General features: G+C 36.6%; 1 protein-coding gene across 6 annotated transcripts in view; it reads right to left on the reverse strand.

The window, feature by feature from the left end:
- Window positions 1-25,575, reverse strand: part of sp3 (phosphatidylinositide phosphatase spermathreecae) — a 124,578-nt gene that overhangs the window by 50,059 nt on the left and 48,944 nt on the right. For all 6 annotated transcript variants that reach the window (XM_089086140.1, XM_089086134.1, XM_089086165.1 and 3 more), the window contains 2 exons: window positions 11,124-11,204; window positions 2,300-2,583 (listed from right to left, as the gene is read on the reverse strand). In XM_089086140.1, coding sequence (XP_088942266.1) covers window positions 2,300-2,583; window positions 11,124-11,204 — 365 coding nt within the window. The remainder of the gene's footprint in view (window positions 1-2,299; window positions 2,584-11,123; window positions 11,205-25,575) is intronic.

Here is a 25,575-nt window from a genome sequence, read left to right on the forward strand (position 1 = left end):
CGAAAACTCCGGTGTCAGCACAACCCCCCAGGGCCCGCGGGGTAGGCGTTGTAAGTGTTCTTAAGAATATGTATATGGTTCTTAAGAAAGGGATGCTCGTATAAAATTCAGAGAGGGCTCATTTGATTTGAAACTGAAAGTTCTAGTTCACTTTTTAAGAGTCAAAAGATATCCCGAGGGCAACTACCCCCCCCCCCCCCGCCCCTCCACACACCCTTTTTTCCCCAAGCCCATCCGATAAAATTTTTAAAATAGCCATTTCATTTAATAATAGTTCAAAGGTCAGATAAGGAAAACTCCTGTGTCGACGCAACGACGCAACCCCATAAATGGAAATCTATCAAAATATATTCTTCATTTTTTTATAGATTTCCATTTATACATTGTGAGGAGACGAATGTATCATTATAGACATTCGATTTTGTTTATACGCCAGTGCATGGAAGCGTCATTTAATATGTGAGTTTTGATTCCTACCTATTTATTTATATTTTGTTTCTTTTGTTTTTTCTTTCTTTTCGCGTGTTTAGTATGTTGTATTTCGATGCAAATTGAGTTTAAAAAAAGAAATCTTCTATTTCATTTTCTCCTCTTTTTTCCCGTTGAGAAAGGCTCCCGGACGTTGGGTCGAAATATTCAGAGTGTGTTTGTTTAATCAAAAGTTTATTTAGTTGTATTTATTCACTGCTTTATAAAAATTAAGACCCGTTTTTCTTGCTTAATTTTTATGTTTTTTTGCTATGATTGTTTATTTAATTTCTGTTCGTTTTGGGTTTCATTTATTCTTTAATAGTCCTTTCTGGTCGTTTTGAGTTTGAATTTTAACAGGTATTTGTATCTGCTGAGCTTAAGTTTAAAATGGCCTTTACTTTTTCTTTTGAAAAACTTGTTTTTAGGAGTTTTTTTTAAATTAATTTATGAAAAATAGTAAGGTTGTATTTCACTATAAAATATAATAATCAATTTTTCAGCGGGCACATGTGTAATTCACTTCAAAAATAATAATTACTCATCAAACTTTTAGTATCCTGTAATAAAAATAAAGTAGATATTTTTCGGAAATTTCCATTCCTATAACATGACTTGGTGCCTGTTTGAGGACAGATTAGGTAAAAAAAAAAAAAAATCACATCCTGGATTCTAAACAGTTGTTAATAATAACAGAGAATCCAGAGACCGCTCTGAAGTAGCAGATCCTTTCAGTCAACACTTCCAAATTAAGGGGGTTTAATGCTGCTAGATCGAAACTGCTCGCTTATTTTTAGGAAAACGGGACTTCCAATCCCTTTATTTGTCAATGGGCTGTGCATTGAGTGAGATACCACTCTCTCTCTCTCTCTCTCTCTCTCTCTCTCTCTTTCTCTCTCTCTCTCTCTCTCTCTCTCTCTCTCTCTCTCTCTCTCTCTCTCTCTCTCTCTCTCTCTCTCTCTCTCTCTCTCTCTCTCTCTCTCTCTCTCTCTCTCTCTCTCTCTCTCTCTCTCTCTCTTCTCTCTCTCTCTCTCTCTCTCTCTCTCTCTCTCTCTCTCTCTCTCTCTCTCTCTCTCTCTCTCTCTCTCTCTCTCTCTCTCTCTCTCTCTCTCTCTCTCTCTCTCTCTCTCTCTCTCTCTCTCTCTCTCTCTCTCTCTCTCTCTCTCTCTCTCTCTCTCTCTCTCTCTCTCTCTCTCTCTCTCTCTCTCTCTCTCTCTCTCTCTCTCTCTCTCTCTCTCTCTCTCTCTCTCTCTCTCTCTCTCTCTCTCTCTCTCTCTCTCTCTCTCTCTCTCTCTCTCTCTCTCTCTCTCTCTCTCTCTCTCTCTCTCTCTCTCTCTCTCTCTCTCTCTCTCTCTCTCTCTCTCTCTCTCTCTCTCTCTCTCTCTCTCTCTCTCTCTCTCTCTCTCTCTCTCTCTCTCTCTCTCTCTCTCTGGCAAAAAGAAAAGACAGGAAAATACTAACACAGATCTTATGAGAGAAGCATCCAATTATGTTTACAATTAATTATATTTTAGCTTTAAATGATATACCTTAACTAATAAGCAGCAAAATTTTACCTTTAAGGAGTGAAATACTACACAGTTTAATAAAATATATAAATTTGAATAAGATTGATACAAATGAGGTTAATTCGGATAATGACTTTAGTTCGGATTAAACTTAAATATAGTGAAACAGTGAAATTTTATTAAAGCAGAATCATTAAAATGCTTTTTCCACCTTAAAGACTAAAAGCCCTACGTAGCCCTACGTGCTATGTGTATTGAGTTTCTTTTTTTTTGTATATGTTTTTACGTTTTATAATGATAAACTTATGAGATAAATATCCTACCTGAGAAGCAATGACTGCGGCTTGTACAGTAGCATTTTTCAAGGAGTTTGTTGCCAACTTGAAGCTGCCAATAGTATTAATTAAGGTGGATTTTCCAAAATTTCCACTGGCTCGGGATGAAACCACTCCTCCATGTTTATGACATCTGCACAGATCACCAGCTACATAGCCATCGGCAGCTATTTCTAACAGTGACACCTCATCTATTCTAAAGACTTCTTTGTCATCTGGCAGTGTACCAACTTTGCAAGATCGCTTTATGACTAAGATCTTTGGAAACAGACCTAAAAAGGTAAATAACTATACATAAAGATTGTAAAACACCAAATACCCTTCAAAGATACCTGCAACACGGGGGAGAGGCTTTACAAAAATTGGTCAAAACGACCCAGCAACAGAATAATTAGGGACTTTGGTTTAGATGCACATTTTATTTCTGATCACTCCATAATAATCCACTGTCACCCCCATCCCCCTGAAGGTTGAAGTTACATACATTTCTAATTAGGCAACACAACTAAAATATCGATATTTTGTGTTTCCTTTCAAGAGTTAAGGGGAATGACAGCAATGGAAAAAGGGAAAATACTGAAAAGGCTTGATCGGTTTGAGAAGGATTTACAAAAAGTGAACTGTAAAATCGCCTGCATTAGATCTTCCTTAAATATTGCCGAGGGAAAAATCTGCCAAAACAACGAATTTATTTTCCTAATCAGATCGACAATTGGAACACCAGAAGCTGTGATGCCCAAGAATTTCCAATTTTCAAGACTAATGCTTTACAAGAAATTAGGGAATCTGAAATTTGTAGATGGCAATGTTGCAGTCTTTGTTTGCAACACTATTGCATACACTAGAAAAAAAAAGTTCTTTTGCTATGAAACGTTGCTATACAGTCGTTAAGTTAGAATGAAGAAACTTCCTAAAAGAAAGGAGTAGTTTATAATATTTAAATGAGCTGTTATAAAAATCACATTTAGGCTACTAGCAGAAAATTGCGCAAGATTTCCCAAACAATACTAAAGAAATTTGACTATTTATGGGAATTTCAACACAGAGCCGCTAGAAGGTACCCCGTTACAAAACATCAATTAACGTTTGTGGAGTTCGCAATCTTTCATATAAGGAATCTACGGGCTAAACCAAACTATTATAGAAAATTGTGTCAGCGCAATGTTCATTACAGTCTTGAAAAAAATCGATAGGCTACTACAAACATTTTATTTGTTACTTTAATTAAAGTAATAGCAGTAGCGATTGCTAAATACACATCCCACACTGTACTTTTACAAAGCAAAATCTTTGGTTCATAAACAAGAAAAAAAAGAAGTTAATTTCAGCCTCGGCAATCTGCAAAATTTTACAACTTTCTTAATTCGCTCTTTCACTCGCTTTTTATGCTAAAGTTTGAGTTTTTTTCCAATTCTTTAATAACGACTCCTGAAACATAAGGTTCGTTTAATTAGAAAAATAAGAATCTTTTTTAAAAGTACTAGACAAATTTAGCGTTAAGAGCGAGGTGCTGAGGTGGGGGCAACCCCCTCATATACGTAATAATTTCTGTTCGTTCTAAGTTTTAATGTTATCCCTTATTTTTAGTTGAAAAAACTTGTTTTTTTTATTATTTAATACCAAAAAAGAAGTTCCTAATGAGTGAAGGACACAAATTATAATACCAAATAAGGAAGGTCATTATGAATACCAGAAAAGGAGGACCAAAAATTATTAATACCGAAGAAGAAAGGTCAATATTAGAGACTACCAAAAAAGGACAGCGAAAAAGGGAAGGCCATAAATTTTAATACCAAAAGTCATAAATAGTGGATACCAAAAAACTATGGTAAAAAAAACCCTATCATTACCATATAAGCGAGGTCAATGGTTTCCAGCCACCAAGCTCTGGCAATGATCCCATCTACATACTACGGGTGATGACTGAGGAGTGCAATGAATGGCGAGAAAAAATGTACCTGATTTTTATGGACTTCAAAAAAGCCTTCAGCTCCATCGACCGGGGCACGATTCGTTGTTGCAGTATATTATTATTATTATTATTTATTTTTAACCCACACTATACAGAGGTACAATACGCGGAGTATCACGAGGAAAAACACATAAAATGCGACACAAGACAATATATAAATCAAAGATTACCAATTACAGTGTAACACATAATAATTTAAAAGAAACGAGAGCAAAAAAGAAATAACGTGAAAGGAGGGGGAAAAGAGGAAAAAAAAAGAAAAAAAAACGATGAAAACAAAGAATGCTGAGTTCAAACCCAACGAGGGAATACCAGATATTTCCGTATTATGTCCGGCGTAAAACACGACTGTGTTCTTTCTCCGTTTCTCTTCGTCCTCGTCATCGAATGCAAACTCTATAATTGTACTGGGTTTGGTATTCATGTTTGGGAAGCCAAAAAGCTAGCCGATCTAGATTTTGGTGACGATATTGTCTTGATGAAGAGGAGCAAGGCCAAATTCCAGGATCTCCTCAACACAATTAACGAAAATGCTAGCCAACTTGAATTCAATATTGACACAGAGAAGACAAAGAGCATGGCGAAAACTGCCCCCCCCCTCCGGGATATAAAGTGAGTACATTCGACCGTTCAGCAGGTCATAGAGTTCAGGTACCCCGGTAGCAAAGTGGAAAATTCAATAACAAGCGAGCAGGAAGTGCAGCTGATAATAGGGCAAGACAGTGGAGCCAGTTATTATGGCGATCGAAAAATTATTGAATGAAGTTGAAATTGAGACTATTTAATAGCATTGTCCACTCTGTACCTCTCTACAGTAGTGAATGCTGGAATTGAAATTAGCAGCAACAGAGACGGATTCTTGCCTTCGAAAACAACAAACACCTTCTGAGGATCCTGAATATCAACTGGAGAGATCCCATCACAAACCAGACAGTCCACCCTATCTCTGGCCAGCTCATGGTCACAGACGTTATTCGGAAACAAAGGTGGAGATACCCCGGGGTTTGTGATCTGTATGAAGAATGGTAGAATCCCGAGAAAGATCTTGAAATGGCAACCTCAGGGAATATGTTGGAGAGGTCGACCAAAGAACGTCTTGTGTCCCATCTATCAATAGAACCTGTCAAACATTTACACGACGATCTAACCCCAATGGGAAGAGGTTCGGGCAGCGGCGCACATGTGGGATGATTGGTGGCTCTTCGTGGATTCCCTCAGTGCCACTGGCAGCACAGGGGGGGGTCTAAGACCATGAATCCCAACGAGAGGGGGACAGGCCCCACCAATGGGGCATGAAAATATTTGAGAGGGTAATGAGACGGAGGTGCATTATTTTGCTGACTATACTTTTAGAGCCTTAATCTTGTAAAAAAAAAAAAAAAAAAATAATGTGAATGATAAATAATTCTCAGGTGGGGGGGGGGGAGCTGTCTGAAATATCAAAAATGAATTTGAGGATCATCATTTGCTTGGTTTCCAAGGAATTTATACAAACCAGCATTTTTCATAGAGATGTCCCCTTTGGACGCAGGCAGGAGGGGGGTTGAGGGTCAATTCTCATTTTCCCTGGGATACCACAAATCACTGAAAAATATTCAAAAAGAAGAGAAATGACAATAGTCCCATTTAAAGCTTGGTAAAAAACAAAGCTCCTGGTAGCATTGGTCCCCTGGGAAATTTTCTTGCATCACTCATGATGACTGTGCTTATCTAAAGGCTCGCTGAACGTTGGAAACTTCGGGCATAAAAATAATCTTTTTGAGTGTTTAGGGATCCCTCCTCCCTAAACAAATACACATACAAAGATAAACTACCCTCCTCAATAAAAGCTGATACACAACTATACCACGGCACATAACTTCATGAGGCCTCAAATGAATCAACTCAGTAAAACAAAGCTTCAAAATGACTATCTACATTAGCTGCTTATTTTGTATGGACTCAGTGCATCTTAAGGAACGAATGCGCCACCAAACAGCATTACTGTCTCTGAAGCTGGAAAGCTCAATCTACAGTTTTTCGATAATTCTAAATAGATTGGTTATCCCAGAATTTCCATCCAGTTAGTTTTCGGGCCCTCTTTGGGCCAAAATCGTTGTTTTGCACCAGAAAATGGCAGAATACTCTACGATGCTGTAGCGTAATCTCTTTTGCTACTGGAAACAAGAGTAGAACTATAAATGTTTGTTTTAATGAAGCGTCTCAAGATGGGCCTTCTTCAAAAAAAGAAGAAGAAATTCACTATTTTGTAGATAGGGCTTTAAACGTAAGCAATAAAATTCTCTGACATGCTAAACACCCATGTTATGCAGTATTTGAGGCGTATCCCTCCTTTTTGGAAAATAAAGTGACTCTTTACATCTCAAAATCTCAAAATCTTTACCTTTGGTGGGTAAATTTCGACCTGATGCGTTTCCCGTATTCAGAATCAACATAAAAAGCTGATTCTTTTGATGTATATTTTCTTCTATCAAAATTTTATTTTTAAGAGTTTAAATCATTATTAGCACGAGTCGCTCCTTAATTTACTGTTTGTTACCATGGACTATCTGATCTTTGCAAATGCCATCGAGAAATGATATATTAAAATAAAATGTTTAATTTTTTTCAATCTAGACAACTGAGTTTTGAAAAGAAAAGGAAAAGCGATAGAAGAAATAGATGAGAATTGGAAAGCGAAATTAAAAAGATAACTCTAAATAGAAATAGAGAGAGAAAAAAAGAAGAAAAATTGATCTGCCCACGAAAGCTTAGATTCTTTTTTAGGACATTAAATGAGCTTATTCCTGACTGTTTTCTCATTCTTTGACTCAATCCTGACTCTTAAGTCTATTAAAGTAATCTAACTTGGTAATAAAATTCAATTTTACTGGACAACATCGATCCAAAATGCAAACAAAAACAAAACAAATGATTTAGCATCAGCTTGTCCAAAAAATCTAACTATAAGGCTAATGAATAAATACACATTTGTTCCTGTAGCATTTCAACCCTACATGCACCGTTTGTTTGCAAACTCTTGTCCTGGGGCGGTTTTTTAACGGAAGACTCTTTGGTGATCAATTGACGTAGCTGTAACTGTGCAAACTCTTGGCCTTTCAATCTCAAAGATCCATAAGCATTATTTAATTTGAATTTCTTCTTAGATCACGGCATATTTAGATATAACAAAAATCAACTCGTCAAGTCTCGACGACCAAGACAAAAATCCTTAAGTCTAAAGTATGAATCACTTTGTTAGCCTTTTAAACTGACTTAATTATAGCTCAATTATAAACACCCAGTGATAAATTATATTTAAAAGACAATTTCGACACGAAAACTGGAAAGACATAGTAATTCTTTCTTGACCGAAAGATATCATTTGAGAAGAACTAGTGCACAGTTGCACATAACAATTTTCAGTCGCAGAACCCTTAATCGGAAGCCAAACTGTTAAAAAACCTAAACATCACTTTTTTCGTTGTATGTAATAATATATACAAGTTACAACAATTTGGTTACCATACTGAAACAAATTCAGTTACCATAAATTTTTTTCGTATTGACCAATCACCAAGGCCGTACCCAGGATTTTTTTTTCGGAGGGGGTTTTACTCAATTTTTTTTTTTTGGGGGGGGAGGGGTGGTTACACAAAAAAAAACTCATTTGTCATACAAAATTTGTTTATATCCATTTTTGTTACGTTTTTACGAGTCAAAAAACATTTCGGGAGGGTTTCGTCAAAATCAAAATCATTCGTTTTTTGTCAAAATCATGGCCCAAAGAAGTAACTATAAAAAGATAGATGAGTTATGTTATCAGAGGCACTGCTATAGCGTTGCCTATAGTAAAAGCCATATGGCTCCAACGTTTTATTATTATTATTATTATTCTTATTTTTTTAATTTTAATTTTTCACACAATTTGTGCCTATCTGGTAAAGTTGTCTCTGAATTTCTGGTTCTTTTTTTGCACTCATCCCTGCAAGATGTAATTTCCTCTGAATTTCGAACTCCACCCAAAAAATATATAGCGAAAATGCGCCAATGGCACATTTTCGCTTCCCTTGGTGCTCTATCTAATGTCAAGCACTTGGAATCACTGGTACACCCTACCAACTGTTTGTTAATGTTCAGAAAGCCATAACTGGTCTTCAGCTGGAGAAATCATCTACTACAAGATGGGCATACTGGAATAGATTGGAGAACAAAGTACTGAGTAGATACAACTGTATTTTGGCCGTTTTATCAATTACCAGAACATCTAGTGACGGGGAATCTGAAGCTCAGGCACACGGACTCGTAACCATACGCCAGCCATTTAAATTTATATTTATACTCCATCTATCAGAAAAAAATGTTGCGCCACAAACTCTGTTTGAGCAGCTGCACGAGTTATACCTAGTTTTCTCTAGAAGCTACTGTAGGTACGTCTTATTGTAGGTACACGAGATAAAATTATAGACACGCAAAGTGACGATGGTTTTGATGAAAACCTTTCATAAAGCAAAATAATTTTGTTTTGAGTGCAGTCTCACTGAAGACCTTTTGCAAAATTCTCAGAATTGGGAAAAAGCAATCTTGCTAAAGTGAAAGAATGAACTAAAAATGCTTTCATATGGGATCATTTTCTTGTGACAGACAGATTATGCTCCAAGTTTGAAAGACGCTTCGTGAAGTCGCTTCCCTGCACTTTATCAATACTAGCCAAATACCTAGTGTAGCATTGCATTACAAAGAAGCTTACATTGACACAACTCTGTTGGCCTCGCAAGTGGATCTTGTGAGAAGATGTACACTCATTAGCTAATACGCCAAAAGATTTCTTTGAACTTCGAGATTGTCTGAAAGCAATGTCAATAGCGTATTCCTTAATTTTGAAAACTATACAAATCTTTATTACTCTGTCTACCACAACGGCCAGTAATGAGAGTTTCTTTTCTACACTAAGCCTGATTAAATCTATTTAAGATCAACAGTAGGCAACGAAAGGCTCAGTGATCTGATGTTGATATTTAGTGAAAAGGCTCTTATGAAATTGTTTGATTTCAATGCTATAGTTAGAAAATTATTAAATATATAAAATTATTGTATAAAATTAAAGTATATAAAATATATGGTTAGAAAAATATTTTTAGAGAAATGAGACCTTGTTGGTCCTCAGTGTTATAATAAAACTCTGAATTACTTTCCAACTTAAGTTCTCTCTGTTTAAACAGTTTTAAATTGCTTCTTACTATTATTAGTCGATTTGGGAGAGACCTATGCTAACCACTATGAAGAAATATTGCTCTTCGACAAATGTGAGCCGACCAATTAAGGAGGCCTCATAGAGGTTGCTTAGTCCCCCCCTAGTTCCAAATGAAATGTCGCCAGTGTGTAGACTATTTCCTGTCTATAACAACTTTTTTTTTATAAATTCTTGTTAAATCGTCACCATTAACACTTAGCACATAACCCTGACGAGGATAGGTTGGGTATAAAAGATTGTAGCTATTCTGCTGTTGTGAGACAGTTTGGGATTTTTGCTCCATCATAGGCTCCTTTCTCCATCCCTATCCTTGAATGAGAAATCCTGCCTATGTGGCCTCATGGCATTAAACCAAAACCATGACTGTTAACAGCACTCCAGAGTTTACTTGAGGAGGGCCGCCCATTGAGGAAATAATAGCCTAGTAAACTACACAGCATTTACACTGGATTCTGAATAATGCATAATTCTTTTGGGTGTTATCTGTTTTGACGTTTTTTGTTGTTGTTTTTTTTTGGGGGGGGGGGAGGGGGAGGGGGCTGAGAAACTTCTTCCTAGTTAAGTTATCTAGTATGGGCTGCCTCCCCATAGTAGCATAATATTTGTGGGCATGAATACATAATGAGTAAGAGGTAATTATCTTGAGATTGCATGTGCAGGATTTTGGCTCTTGTTGATAGAAGAGCATCACATTCATACTGGACGTCCCGGGACTTCTTCCTGTCCAGTTCTAAGCCAGCTTAAGTGCAGCTTTGAGTAGCTAGGTGTAGACTTGAGAGGATGTGTTAGTCCCTGTCCTGTACTGGTTGTGGGACCACTGCTTTCCCTGAGGCCATAATAATTTCGACGATTTAAAGGATACAAAAATTTCAACTTGAAATGTTCAAGCATTAACATTTTGGTCGACCGTCGAGGGCTAAACGGAAAGCAGGTCGTTCGCGGTTGGGGTGGAAGGATGTCGTAAAGAAAGGAAATTGAAACTTCCTGGGAGGGTGTAAAGAGGGAGGCTTAGAATAGATTAAGACGGAGGAGGAGCGTGCGTAGCAGTGTTGGCCTCAGGCAGCTTGTTGCTGCAGTGAGTTTTTAGTAGTAGTAGGAGCAGGAAGGATGGGGTGCATAGGCAGGAAGTAGGGCTCATGATGAAAAATGAAAATACATTCCAAGACCACGCTGTCTATACATGACGTATGACAAACAAGAAAATAAATAACATAATTAAATCACTGAAAACCCGAGGGTAAGCTCAGCCAGTGAACAGAAAAGAAACAAAAAGGACAAAGCAGATATTTCGGCAAGAACCGCCACCAAGCCGTTTTCAGCGCTAAAAAAAATTAAAGGAGAAAAACTAACTTCTAACTTTGGTTAGAATTTCTTTTTTTTTCTGCATTAACAGTATGTTTGATCTAATAAATCAGCTGTAAATTGATGGTTTTGAATCGTAAAAACGGTTGGTAAAAAGGTGAAATTGATAAAAAAAACGTACAAAAAGTAAAAATTAGTAAAAGTGCCGATACAAGTTTTCATTGAAGTAGTTACCTATATGCAAATAAAACAAAAAAAAACTTTCGCTTTAATTTGCTTCAATGTCCAAATAAGTGAGATCTTACCTGAGATGGGTTCTATGACACCAATTATTCCAAAGCAGGAACCAACACATTCTAAATCTTGTTCATTACAAATACTCCAGTCTAAAATATAAGTATAGAAATCAATTAGACAATCTAATTCAAGGATTTAATTGCAAACACAAAGCCAAAGTAAGGAATCTTTCAGCTACACAGAAACCAGAGTTGGCTTATGTGTCCAATGGGTAGGAAGTATATGATTTCTAATGTACTGAATAATACACTCTTCTAAGCAGAAAAAAAAATCTTTAAATAATTAAACTACATAAGGTAGATTCTGCAAATATAGGAAATATGTATGAACATGAATTCAAATGGCATTATTTCGTGTCTAGCTAGGCTGCGTTTTATAGATAGAGTAAGATAGATAGCCAAAGAATTAGCTTTCGTTTATACTCTGGAAAAAAAGTAAAGCTGCTCGTCCTCAAATGGGGTGAGAAGATGTAGAAGGAGAATATTTAAAGGAAAATAGAACTTCATGAGAGAGGACAAAGAGTGACACTTTGAATAGATGGTGGTGAAAGAGGCTTGAGTGACCCCACAAATCTTCACTCATACAACTCTTTGCTAGCCAAAATTTACACAACTTTTAATTTGCATTGAACTCCAAATGCTCGTTTTTTGTGGTTTATGCAGTCTCAATAGAACATGCAAATGCTAAAATAAAATATATAGCCTAAACTGATCACAAATAGGATTCATTAATAATTGCCAGACTAAGATTCTCCCACGACTCCCCACTCATACAATTCTCAGCTAGCCAAATTACAAATAATTTTTGACTTTCATCGAAATGTAAATTTTCAATTTTTGAGGATGATACAGCTACAATTAGAATATCCACATCAAAGACAAAATAAAGTATGAAGCCTAAATTAGTCATATATGGCTTCCATTTTCCCAACATTTTGAATTCAAAGGTTACAAGGAAAATAGCTTAATGCAAAATTCCAGAGTCCCAACCTGATAAGTATATATTTCATATCTGGTGTTCGATTCCCACTAAAATTTGTGCTTACGGATTTTCCTAATCGCTAATTACGAATACGAGGGTCATAAGAAAGAGAATTAAAAACTTGCAAAAATTTGATCTTGGCTGACTTAACATGAGAGGTAGGGATAAAAAAACAATGATAAAACTACTGGCAGCCTCTCGGCGACTTCACTAAAGAAGCGGAAAATTCAAAGACAGTCAGATAATTAATATAATTAATCTGCAATGTTGTAGGATTAAAGTTGGAATTTCTCTGCAAGTGATATTTAACCAACATTATTTTGTTTCCAAGAAGTTTTTCAGTCGACAGTCTCTATCAAATCAAAACAGCTTTCTTTGGGGAAATCTTGGCAGGTGAAGCAGGCTTTTCGACATTAAGCTGGTAGACCTACTGCAGGAGCGCAGTTCCGGCAATTTTATGGGGGGGGGCAAGAGAGGATCCACATCTGGGAATTCAAGGGGCGTGTTATATCCTTTAGGGGTAAGGGGTGTTGGAAGAGACAAGAGGGGAACCACATCTATGGAGTCAAGGGGCGTGTGATATACTTCAGGCGTAAAGGCTGTTGGGACGTCTGTAAAATCACCCACCTGAATGTTTTTAAGATGCTTGAAGACTTGTTTTGGGAAATTATTTTATAATGAATACTGAATACCCGATTAACAAAAAAATTAAACTTAGAATTTAAATGAAATAATTCTTAAATAGTAATTTTTTTTTCCCTAGTTGATTATTAAAATTTACAATTTATCTAAGAAAATGCTTGGTTACATTAAAAATATTACAAACTATAAAATAAACAGTAAACACACATTAAACAAACCTAAAATTAAGTACTGGTGCTCAGCTGTATCTGACGATATTTCAAAATTACTCATATGTACATATAAAATAAACTTACGATACACAATTAATCCTGGAATAAAACAAAATCAATGTTTTGGCTCTGTATTACAAAGACTTGTTACAGAAAGCGTAGTCGTCTACGTTTTTCCACATTAAATTCATTTATCCCTTTATAAGGTCAATTTGTAAATCTCTTTCAATTGCCAATAGTGCAAGTGAAGATAACCTTTCTTGCCCGTAGTGTTGCGGCAGTACGTCTTCAACCGTCGAAGACCAGGAAAACATCTTTCACACTACGCAGAATTCACCAACCAATCAACAGAAGATATTCAAGGCGTAGGTCCTGAAAATCAGATCTTTCCTCTTCTTTCTGGGAGGGGTTGACAATATCCCAATCATTAGTTTGTTCTTCTTTTCTCGCAACAAGTTCGTACGCTTCTTCTCGGGACAATTAAACCGTGGCTGAATGAGATGTTGCCTTACTGGTAAATCAGCTAATTAGGAAAAAAATGTGGTAATATTGTAAGGTTTGGTAAGGTTTATCCAATTGCAATAAAGTGTCAGCCTATATTGACCTATTATATATGGTGTTGCAGGTTTAGATCCATTAACAGGTTAAAAGCATGCATAGAGAAATCTCTTTTTGAAGATTAGGTTAAAGTTCTTACATCAGTCAATAGCTCTGATTTAAGTCCTAGTTTAGTTTGCAAATTGGAGAGATCGACTTGTTTTGTTTCCAGTATTTTACAATTAAACAATATATGCTCAGGGGTTTCTTCTGTGTGCTCACAGTACCGGCAAAATGGGCTATTGGCAACTTCTCCATTTGGCTGCTTTAGTTTAAACGAAAAAGAATGGCGGCTGAGGTTAGCTGTATTTGTACAGAGGCGATGGAACGAGACTGATTGCATCCGGGTTGGAAAGGGGGAAAAGTTTGGTTGCCTTAATTTAAGTAATGTTTTCAGGCGTAATCTAACCATATCCCTTAACGTTTAACTGGTTCCATTTGGCTTATTGCTCCTTGCTTTGTTAACTTGTCTGCTTTTAGTTTCCTTCTATGCCTAGATGACCAGGTATATATTGAAATTTAATAGCACAGCCTAATCTTCCAAGGCTGTTTAGGTTTTGTTCGGTTTGATGTATGTCTATTATCAGTGATTCAAAGTTAGGGATTTTTAGGATATTAATTTAAAAAACTTTTTCACAAAATAAGTTTTTCAAAGAAAAGTAAAGAACTCCATTAAACAAAAAATGAGCAAAAATAAAATCAAATAATCTACCAAGCGTGAAAATACCACAAATCAGCATCGATAAATAAATGAAACCCAAAACGAACAGAAATTACAATAATTAACCGAGTCAAACTCAAAACGAGGAGAAATTAATATAAGTTGGGCGCAAAACCCCGAAGTCTTCCCAAAGCCACAACAAAAAATTTTTACCTGATTTTATACAGTCGACGTGTGATCTACATTTGACAGTTTCCAACCAAAATTTAACATTTTGAATTCGATAATCGGAAATTAATTCTCAATTTTGACTACATTTGACGCTAGTGATTTAATTGACTACAATTGGATTTGGAACGGACTATCTTTCGTAAGTGATTTAGCACGACTAAACAACCCAGTAAATTTTATTAGACCCTTCTTGTTAAAGGTGAAGTTTATTGCCAAAAACATATCGTCCGTAATTAAAGAGCTGTGTTTAAAACAAATATTTAAAATTTTTGAATAATTGTTTTTTCAAATTTTGATCTCAATATGTCAGTTATTATTCCTATATTTGATCCGGTGGAAACTGGATATAACAAAAAGGTTCCTTTTGATTTTGTAAAACAGTGGAGGATAAATGGCATATTTCCATTTCTTTTATTTGACTCCCCTCGATTATAAATTTTTCAAGGTTAAAACGTGGATTAGTTGTAGCATATTACCCAGGCAAAATAGTTTGCAAACTCATTGCAGAGATTGTAGGCGTGGCTCAAATTTAAGGATGACAGGGTATATCTATTCAATAGAAGGATGCAAAAATTAGGAAGGTCATGTAGGGTGTCCTTAGAAGCCAGGGATGATGGCGTAGTTCTTGGAAGATTTGCTCTTAATTTATTCAAGGAGGGGATCAGACCGTCCTACAAACGGTATTTGTTAGAGAATAGTCCAGATTTTTTTTTTGTTTAGGTGATGCGTATAAGGTTGCAATACAATATGAACAGATAGAACAGATAGTGGGGAAAGGAGACACGTCTTCTTTTTCCGACGAATTTCTTTCTGCGCTGACGAGGGTGAAATATTGGACTCAATGATAATGAGAAGGCACTGCGAGATGGTACTGATGCCTCGCAGGGCGGTTTGGCTACCCATGGAAAGGGAGCTGGTTTTGAGGTCCTGTGGGATGGTACTGATGCCTCACGGGATGGTTTTTTTTGGTGCACTGCGAGATGGTACTGATTCCTCGCAGGGCGGTTTGGCTACCCCGGAAAAGGGCGCTGGTTTTGAGGTCCCGTGGGTTGGTACTGATGCCTCATGGGATGGTTTTTTTTTGTTGCACTGCGAGATGGTACTGATTCCTCGCAGGGCGCTTTGGCCACCCAGGAAAAGGAAGGTGGTTTTGAAGTCCCGTGGGATGGTACTCATGCCTCTAAGGATGATTTTTTTTGATGTACGGCGAGATGGTACTGATGCCTCGCAGGGGGGTTTGCCTACCCAGGGAAAGGGAGCTGGTTTTGAGGTCTCGTGGGATGGTACAGATGCCTCCCGGTATGGTTTTTTTTGTTGCACTGCGAGATGGTACTGATGCCTCACGGGGCGGTTTGGCTACCCAGAAAAAGGGAGCTGGTTTTGAGGTCCCGTGGGATGAGATAAAAAAGGGGGAAAGGGGGCTGGTTTTGAGGTACAGTGGTATAAGGTTGATGCCTGACAGGATGGTTTTAATACGTAGCGCAAATAGTTATATAAACATATCAACAGTAGTACTGCCATTTGCCGAACCACAAGTTAGTAGAGCAAAACCAAATAGGTCCAAACCGAGGCGTTCCATAGCAATAAAACCCCGAGGCTTTTATTGGTAATAATATCTTGACGATATCGCAGCATGGTAGGCTAATCAAACTGCAATGTTTGACATATCTATTCCATTATTTATAAGTTTATACTATTACATTTATTTGTCGCTGGTATTTTCGGGATTAATTAGCCTTACTCGGTTATTGCTTTTTCCCTAATCGAAAGTTTATATACACTCCCAACATTTCTTGCCATCATCAAATTTCAGCGGTATGGAGAACAAGTCTATTTCAAAGTATACAAAGAAAAAAGAAGTAATAAAATATCCAATTTCCGACTAATGTTGTTAGTGGGGTTCGTTTATAATATGGAAGTTTTTACTTAAGCAAGTATTGTGTAGTGTTTGTATTATATAATTGTTTACTAGTTCATGCTGTAGAATTTTAGTAGGCGAGAAGTGAATGATTTGGGAAGGGAATGTTTTGAATTCAATTAAATTTTGGGGGTTTAATGAGAAGGGGATAAGCCAAATTTGAGAAATTTAACTTAAGACAGGGGGGAAAATCTGTAAAGTATTTAACATCAATTCGAGAAGTTTTTCCGGGTATCTCATTTCCTAGTTATTCGGGCATCTATGTGTCAACGATAGCGGTCCAGGGGGAGCTCTTGGGACTAAAGTTAGTCGTGGGAAAGGGATAGTTCCCAGGCCTGGAACTTCCGTTCCAGGAAAGTTATATTCTTGGTTCATTTCTAAAGGCAGTCCATCTTTCGCCTTCGTCGTAGTTAGTTGTTCTTGTGCTACCTTATTTTCTCTGTGTGTATTCTCACATTATTAAATAAAGACCATCTGCCAACGTTTATCGACATCGACTATCTTTGGAATTACGTAAACCGTTACATCAGCCAATATAAAAGGGTATACAAATAAAGAACTAAAAAGTGGTTTACACCGGAGAGAATATTTGCAAAAGTAGAAGAATACAGGACTTTTTTCTGTACTTAGCGTGAAGGAACTCCATAATAGGATCAAAAGGGAGACAAGGGGGGGGCAGAGACAGCAGTATCAACATACGGCTCAAACTAAAATGGAAGAATATTGTTAGTGCCGGTTTTATAGCAACATTGACAAGAGCTGGGCAAAGCACTGAGCCTTATTTCACATCTTTCCTAACAGCGATGGTGTATAAATTCCGTTAGTTAATCGAGTTTTATCTATCTTCTTATTTAATTAATTTAATATGCATTGTGTTTTGTGAGTGGACACTCAAATATTCAGGAACTGGTATCAAGAACCATTTTTAGCATCAAAGTTGGTAATTTACTTGTTAAAATTAACTGCTTCTTAAACAAAAATAAGAGGAAGAATTTCAGGTTAGTGTCATTAAACTTAAATTTAAGATAATTAAATAAAGATCAATGAGATAAAGCCAATAATTGCTAAATAAGATGGGAAGTTGCAGACCAGGGTTCATGAACCGGTTCCTGCGCCAAAATGAAAGGAAAGAAATCTGTTTAAGTGACGATGGAGACTAAAAAATAAGAAAATATAAATTTAACTAAGTTTAAAGTTGAAGGTATGCACAATTAATCAATCTTTTGAACCTATCATTTTTACAGGTGCAAATAAATCAAAAGTAGTACAATCATGATTCCACCTTATCGATTTTGCTTTGTTTACATGAGCTGTCGACCTGTTAAGAGCTTTGTGAATTTCATTCAATAAGGTTTTCATTGCAACGCTCAAGAGACAAGTGGGCACAGAAAGATAACTAAATACAATATTATGAAGGATAAGATAGAAGTTAATAAGTGATTAAAATTTTTTATAATTATTACGTTAAGCAGTTTTCTTTTTATACTAGGTCCTGAGATAAAAGCCAGAAATGGGACCTAATGCTAAAAGTTTGTTTAATGGAGCTTTTTTTAAAATGCGTAGAAGCTTTTTTAAAAATGCTAAAAAAAATTAGCGTAGAGAGCGAGGCGCTGAGGAGGGGGCAACCCTCCTTATATACGTAATGATTTCTGTTCGTTTTAGTGTTGCTCCTTACTTTCAGTTGAAAAAACTCCTTTTTTTTATCTTGAGAAGGCATGGGGTTCTCAGAAATACTCTTCTTAATTTTGACTCGTATTAAGTTTGACTCGGTTATTTATGGTAATTTATGTTCGTTTTGGGGTTCATTTATTCATTGATGTTAATTTGTGGTAGTTTTACGCTTGGAAGGTTATTTGATTTAATTTCTGTTCATTTTTGGTTTAATGGAGCTCTTTACTTTTCTTCGAAAAACTTACTTTGGGGAAAAAAGCTATTTAGAAGCAGAGTCAAATTTTGAGAGAAAAAATATGTAGAAATTAAAATGGCAAAAATAAAGAAAAGCAAGCTTCAAAAGCAACTGTCTCGAAGAAATGTCGATTTATGATCAAACTAATTGTCATTTATGTTGTAGCCACATTTTAGTTACACTTGTGAACAAAACCAAAACCGCGCAGGGCTACAGCGCTGATAGCGTATCTCGTTCGTAATCTATTAAGTTGATTAAAAAAAAATTACAACAAAATCAGCAAGAACAATATTCCTTGCGACGCGCGGGAATGAACCAGGGAAACTTCAATTGGGAACCTTAGCTTAATCCACTACGCTGTCACAAGGTGATTTATTATTTGATGTTTCTAAGAAGTTGTTCACATTCTTTTGTAACAACATTTTTTGGGGCGGGGAGGGGGGATGATGAAGGGACTGCAAAGCAATGGCTTAATTTTCAATTTAGAATTTGATCATTAGATTTCGTGTTTTACATAGTTATACTTATCTTCTTAAAATGTTTCTTTCGTTCTTCAAAATGCACGCTATTTTGCGTAATGATTTTATTCTGCTTTGTTTATTCTACTCTAAATGCTTTGTTCCGGATGTTTTGTTCAAGGGGGGTTAAACAAAAACCTCACAAAATGTATAAAAAACTTATTTATTTGCAGTTGCGTGGCTTTTTTTACGGGGATAATTTAACCATTGGGTAATCGGGGGGGGGGGGGGCTGAAACCCGGTAAATCCTTCAGTTTGGATACAGACCTGAGTTGTTATTGTACAAAATATCCATTTTTTTATTTTGATTTCGCTTTGTAATCGCTTAAAATATACATTGCTTTCACATAAATTGTGAATGACATTCACGCTATAATTGGAGGGCAAGAGGGACGACTTCCCAGCTCAGATATCTAGTAATTTCTGTTCGATTTGAGTTTGAGTTGAATTTCAGCTTGATTTCTGGTACATTATAAGTTCATTATTGGTCTCATTTTTATCAAGTCTAATTTCTGTTTCTTTTAAGTTTAACATCTGTCTCTTCTAAAGTATAATTGGGATACAACGGAGAGGACTTCCCATTTCATATATATCTAGTAATTTCTGTTCGTCTTGAGTTTCAGTTGAATATCCGTTCTATTTTTGGTATATTTTAAGTTAATCATTGCTTTAATTTTTTTTTTATTAAATCTAATATATGCTCCTTTCAACTTTTAGTTCATTGTTCATTATTCATTATAATTTCTGGTACTTTTCTTTTTATTTATTTTATTTATTTATTTATTGAAAAACCCGTCAAATCAACATACAACAAGACGGAGCACTTAAAAAAAATAAGACACAAACTACAACAAACTGAACCAACAAAGAAAACGAATCACTGATTCACTGAATGAGCAGATGGGACCATTCGTGTAGATTCTGGCGTATTTTTCAATTATGCTTCGTTATTCGTCTAGCAACGGTAACGTCAGGGTCTGCAACTTAAAATTTTTTAATTTCATTATAATTCCTATACCACGGAGGTAGACGAAGGAAATACTTCGCAAAACAAAAATACACCACTCTGATTATATTCTAGTCAGTTTTAGTGAGAAGTTTCCAGAAGGGCGTGGCATATAAAATGTGAGGAAGAGCGATGGCGTTATAGAAGCTTGCTAGAAGCGGCCGGTTGAATCGGAGTTTGCACGATACAACTGAAGCGTAAGACGCTGAAATTCGTCGTTTAAGCTGTTCGAGGAGAAGTTTTCGTGTGTGACGGCTAGACAAACCTATGGGTAAACCTAGATAAATGAGGTGATCCACTGGCTGGACAGAGCTAGAACCAAGGGCAATAGTAGGAACACAAAAATCAGTTTTCCAATTGAATAGGACGATTTCCGACTTTGAAGAGTTGAGCTGAAGTCCAACTTTAAGATATTCGGCTTCAAGGATTTCAAAAATGTCAATTGTCCGCTGAAGGGTTCGGCTAAGATTCAGGATGTCTTCCGCGTAAAATACCAAAGAAAAGTTAGCAAATGAAAGAATCAGCGAAGATCGATATTAATCTTGTGCATCAAAGACACAGCTATTGAAAAGGTTAGGAGATGTGATTGATCCTTGACGCACTCCTTTCTTGACTGGAACTAGTTTGGAATCGAATTTGTTTAATGGAGTTCTTTACTTTTGTTTGAAAAACTTATTTTGTGGAAAAAGTTTTTTAATTAATTAAATAAAGATCAATGAGATAAAGCCAATAATTGCTAAATAAGATGGGAAGTTGCAGACCAGGGTTCATGAACCGGTTCCTGTGCCAAAATGAAAGGAAAGAAATCTGTTTAAGTGACGATGGAGACTAAAAAATAAGAAAATATAAATTTAACTAAGTTTAAAGTTGAAGGTATGCACAATTAATCAATCTTTTGAACCTATCATTTTTACAGGTGCGAATAAATCAAAAGTAGTACAATCATGATTCCACCTTATCGATTTTGCTTTGTTTACATGAGCTGTCGACCTGTTAAGAGCTTTGTGAATTTCATTCAATAAGGTTTTCATTGCAACGCTCAAGAAACAAGTGGGCACAGAAAGATAACTAAATACAATATTATGAAGGATAAGATAGAAGTTAATAAGTGATTAAATTTTTTTATAATTATTACGTTAAGCAGTTTTCTTTTTATACTAGGTCCTGAGATAAAAGCCAGAAATGGGACCTAATGCTAAAAGTTTTGGTAATCATGCATCGTCACTCCCAATGTGAAGGAAACACTATCATAGGCAACGATGTTGGCACAACGTTTTTTTTTTTTTTTTTTTTTTTTTTTTTTTTTTTTTTTTTCTCGGTCTTAGACCAGGGCACTTCGTATCGAAGGAGTTGTCGTAGAAACTTCAAAAAGGGCTCATTCGATTGGAAATTGGAGTGACTAGTGCCCTTTTTAATAGTCGAAAGCGATTGGAGTGCAACTAGGGCCCCCCCCCCCCCAACGCCCATCATTCCCCCAAACACATCAAATCAAAATTTTGAGATAGCAATTTTGTTCAGCGTAGTCGATTTCCAGATAGAAAATATGTTTCTGAGGAGGTCACTCCCCTCAGCCCTCAGGGCAAGGGCTTAAGTTATGCCCTGGGGGCATATAAGAACGATGTTGGCACAATGTATTATTTATTTTTTTTCCTTTAGGCCAGGGCACTTCGTATCGAAGAAGTTGTCGTATAAACTTCGAAAAGGTCTCATTCAATTGGAAATTGGAGGGGCTTGTGCCCTTTTTAACAGTCGAAAGTGATTGGAAGGCAACTAACATCCCTTCCACGCCCACTATTTCCCGAAAAAAATCCAATCAAAATTTTGAGATAGCCATTTTGTTCAGCGTAGTTGATTTTCAGATAGAAAATATGTTTATGAAGAGGTCACTCCCCCACAACCCTCAGGGCAAGGGTTGTAAGTTATGCCCTGGAGGCATATAAGAACGATAATGGCACTTCGTATCGAAGAAGTTGTTTTAGAAACTTCAAAAAGGGCTCATTCAATTGGAAATTGGAGTGGCTTGTGCCCTTATTAACAGTCGAATGTGATTGGGAGGCAACTAACACCCCTTCCACGCCCATCATTCCCCCAAACACATCCAATCAAAATTTTGAGATAGACATTTTGTTCAGCTTAGTCGAATGTTCCAGATAGAAAATATGTCTTCTGAGGAGGTACAACTCCCTCACAACCCTCAGGACAAGGCTTTTAAGTTATGCCCTGTGGGTATATAAAGTTTTTATAGAACGATGTTGGCATAATGTATTATCTAGTTATGTTTTTGAGGCCTTTAAGAACGATGTTGGCACTTCGTATCGAAGAAGTTGTCGTAGAAACTTCAAAAAGGGCTCATTCAATTGAAAATTGGAGCGGCTTGTGGCCTTTTTAATAGTCGAAAGTGATTGGAAGGCAACTAACACCCCTTCAACGCCCACTATTTCGCGAAACACATCCAATCAAAATTTTGAGATAGCCATTTTGTTCAGCATAGTTGATTTCCGGATAGAAAATATGTTTTTGAGGAGGTCACAAACCCACAGCCCTCAAGGCAAGGGTTTTAAGTTATGCCTGTGAGCATATAAGAACGATGTTGGCACAATGTATTATTTTTTTTCCTTTAGGACAGTGCACTTCGTATCAAAGAAGTTGTTGTAGAAACTTCGAACAGGGCTCATTCAACTGGAAACCGCAGTGACTTGTGCCCTTTTTAATGGTCGAAAGTGAATGGAAGGCAACTACCACCCTTTCCACGCCCAACTTTTCCCGAAACACATCCAATCAAAATTTTGAGATAGCCGTTTTGTTCAGCGTAGTTGATTTCCAGAAAGAAATTATGTTTTTGAGGAGGACACTCCCCCACAGCCCTCAGGCCAAGGGTTGTAAGTCATGCCCTGGGTGCATATAAGGTTTTTATAGAAAGCGTTGTAGTAGACACTTCAAAAAAGGCTCATTCGATTGGAAATTCGAAGGGCTAGTGCCCTTTTTAATAGTCGAAAGCGATTGGAGGGCAACTAACCCCCCTCTCAAGCCCATCTTTTCCCCAAACACATCCAATTAAAATTTTAAAATAGCCATTTTGTTCAACGTAGTTGAAAGCTCTGGAAATTAGGCCTTTGAGGATGACAACCCCCCCCCCACAGCACTCAGGGCAAGGGTTGTAAGTTATGCCCTTGGGGCATATAAGGTTTTAATAGAATGCTTTGTCGTAGAAACTCCAAAAATGGCTCATTCGATTGGAAATTGCATGGCTAGTGCCCTTTTTAATAGTCGAAAGTGATTGGAAGGCAACTAACACCCCTTCCACGCCCACCATTTCCCCAAACTCATCCAATCAAAGTTTTGAGATTGCCTTTTAGTTCCGTGCAATTTAAAGTACAGGAAATTATACCTTTGAGCAGGGCAATCCCCCCACAGTCTTCAGGGCAAGGGTTATAAGTTATCCCCTAGGGACATATAAATTATTATTGAAATCTTTGTCTTAAAAACTTGAAAAAGGGCTTATTCGATTGAAAATTCAGTTCTAGTGCTCTTTTTAATAGTCGAAAGTGATTTGAGGGCAACTAACCTCCCTCTCACGCCACCTTTTCCCCAGACACATCCAATTAAAATTTTTAGATAGCAATTTTGTTCATCGTAGTCTGGTTTATTTCTAGATAGAAATTACGTTTTTGAGAAGGACACTCTCCCACAGCCCTCAGGGCAAGGGTTGTAATGTATGCCCTGGGGGCATATTAGGTTTTTATAGAAAGCGTTGTATTAGAAACTTCAAGAACGACTCTTTCGGTCGGAAGCTCAAAGGAATAGTGTTCTTTCTAATAGTCGAGATTGCTTATTTGAAGGTAGCAAGCCTCCTTATCACGCCTGCTATTACCCCAAACACACCCAATCGCAACTTTAATACAGGCATTTGGTTCAACGTAGTTGAAAGTTCTGCATATTAGGTGTTTGCGAATGACAACCCCCCCACACTCTTCAGGGCAAGGGTTTTAAGTAATGCCCTCGGGGCATATAAGGTTTTTTATAGAAAGCGTTGTCGTAAAAACTTCAAAAAAGGCTCATTCAATTGGAAATTCAAACGGCTTGTGCCCTTTTTCATAGTCAAAAGTGATTGGAGGGCAACTAACCCCCCTCTCACGCCCACCTTTTCCCCAAACGCATCCAATCAAAATTTTAAGATAGCCATTTTGTTCAACGTAGTTGAAAGTTCTGCGAATTAGGTCTTTGAGGATGACAACACCCCCCCCACAGCCCTCAGAGTAAGGGTTGTAAGCTGTGCCCTGGGGGCATTGAAGGTTTTTTTATTGAACGCGTTGTCGTAGAAACTTCAAAAAAGGCTCATTCGATTGAAAATTCAAAGGGCTAGTTTTTTATTGTTTTAAAAAATAAAGTTGTGAGACAGAGTCAAACTTTAGCGTAAAGAGCGAGGCGTTAAGGAGGGGACAGCCCCTTTCATATACGAAATAATTTCTGTTCGTTTTAAGTTTTAATGTCGCTCCTTACTTTCAGTTAAAGAACTTGCTTTTCTTAGTTAATACATCAAAAGAATCAGATTTTTATGCTGATTTTAAATATATAAGTCTCATCAAGTTTACTCATATCCATCTAAAGTTACAAGCCTGAGAAAATTTACCTGATTTTCAAAAAAACGGAAAAACACCGCCTAAAAGTAATAGAATCTTAATGAAAATCACGCCATCAGATTCAGTGTATCAGAGAACCTTACTGTAGAAGTTTCGAGCTCCTATCTGCAAAAATGTAGAATTTTGTATTTTTTGCCAGTAGAAAGATCACGGATGCGTGTTTGTTTGCTTTCTTTTTTTCCAGGAGTGATCGTATCGACCCGGAGGTCCTAGAATTTTGCGAGAGGGCTTATTTGAACAGAAATTAAAAGTGTGCTTTTCTTAATCAAAAAAAAAAAAAAAGAATCACTTTTTACAAAGAAACTGCATTTTAGATGTCTTTTCATATTTTCAAAGATATTTGATTTTTTTAAGCAATCATAACCATATATGAAGTAATAAGTGACGTGACATAAGATCTAACACCGATTGTGTACTAATAACCATATATGACGTAATGAGTGACGTTACGGAAAAATTGAAAAAAAAATCAATTTTTATTTTATTTTAGTTTGTGAATAAAAAGAATCGACCCTTTATAATGATGATTCCAAATATATAAATTTCACTACGTTCTGGTCAGCGAATCAGAGAACTCGAGTACCAAGATTTCACTGCAAAATAAAGATTACCTACACTAGAGCTTATGTATGAATAGGGTAAGTGTAAAATGAGTAATCCTTACTGTTACAAAATCTGTCCAATATAAGAAAAAAAATTATGAAATTTCATTTACAAACCGCAACTTCCTTGCGTCAGGCAGGATTGATGGTTCAATATTATTTTTCAGTTTCAGAATACTTTTGAACTTAAAGGCTCGGCTTCTTCCACTACACCGGCACACGATAGATTGTTTTATTTTAGGAAGGGATGATATTTATCAGGCCTCGTGTTTTCTACTTATCACCTTTATACCAAATTAGCACAGTAAAAAGAAATGGGCCTATCCAGAAATGAATATAAATTTGCAGTTTACAACATAATTTAGCTAGGATGAAAGGGAATACATTAGTTAATGCCTGTTCTTATGCCCTTTCATAGTTCAATAATTGTTACTAGGGCAAATTTCATGTGTATCCCTTAATGGGTTCTCAAAAGGCAAAACAGTCCTTCGTTGCCAAATTTTAAAAACATATTTAAAAAAACTGGCTAGTTAGAAAAAATTGCCA

The sequence above is a fragment of the Artemia sp. Qi Xiang Cuo genome, chromosome 1, assembly GCF_049724085.1.
Source record: "Artemia sp. Qi Xiang Cuo chromosome 1, ASM4972408v1, whole genome shotgun sequence".
NCBI classification, from domain to species: Eukaryota; Metazoa; Arthropoda; class Branchiopoda; order Anostraca; family Artemiidae; genus Artemia; species Artemia sp. Qi Xiang Cuo.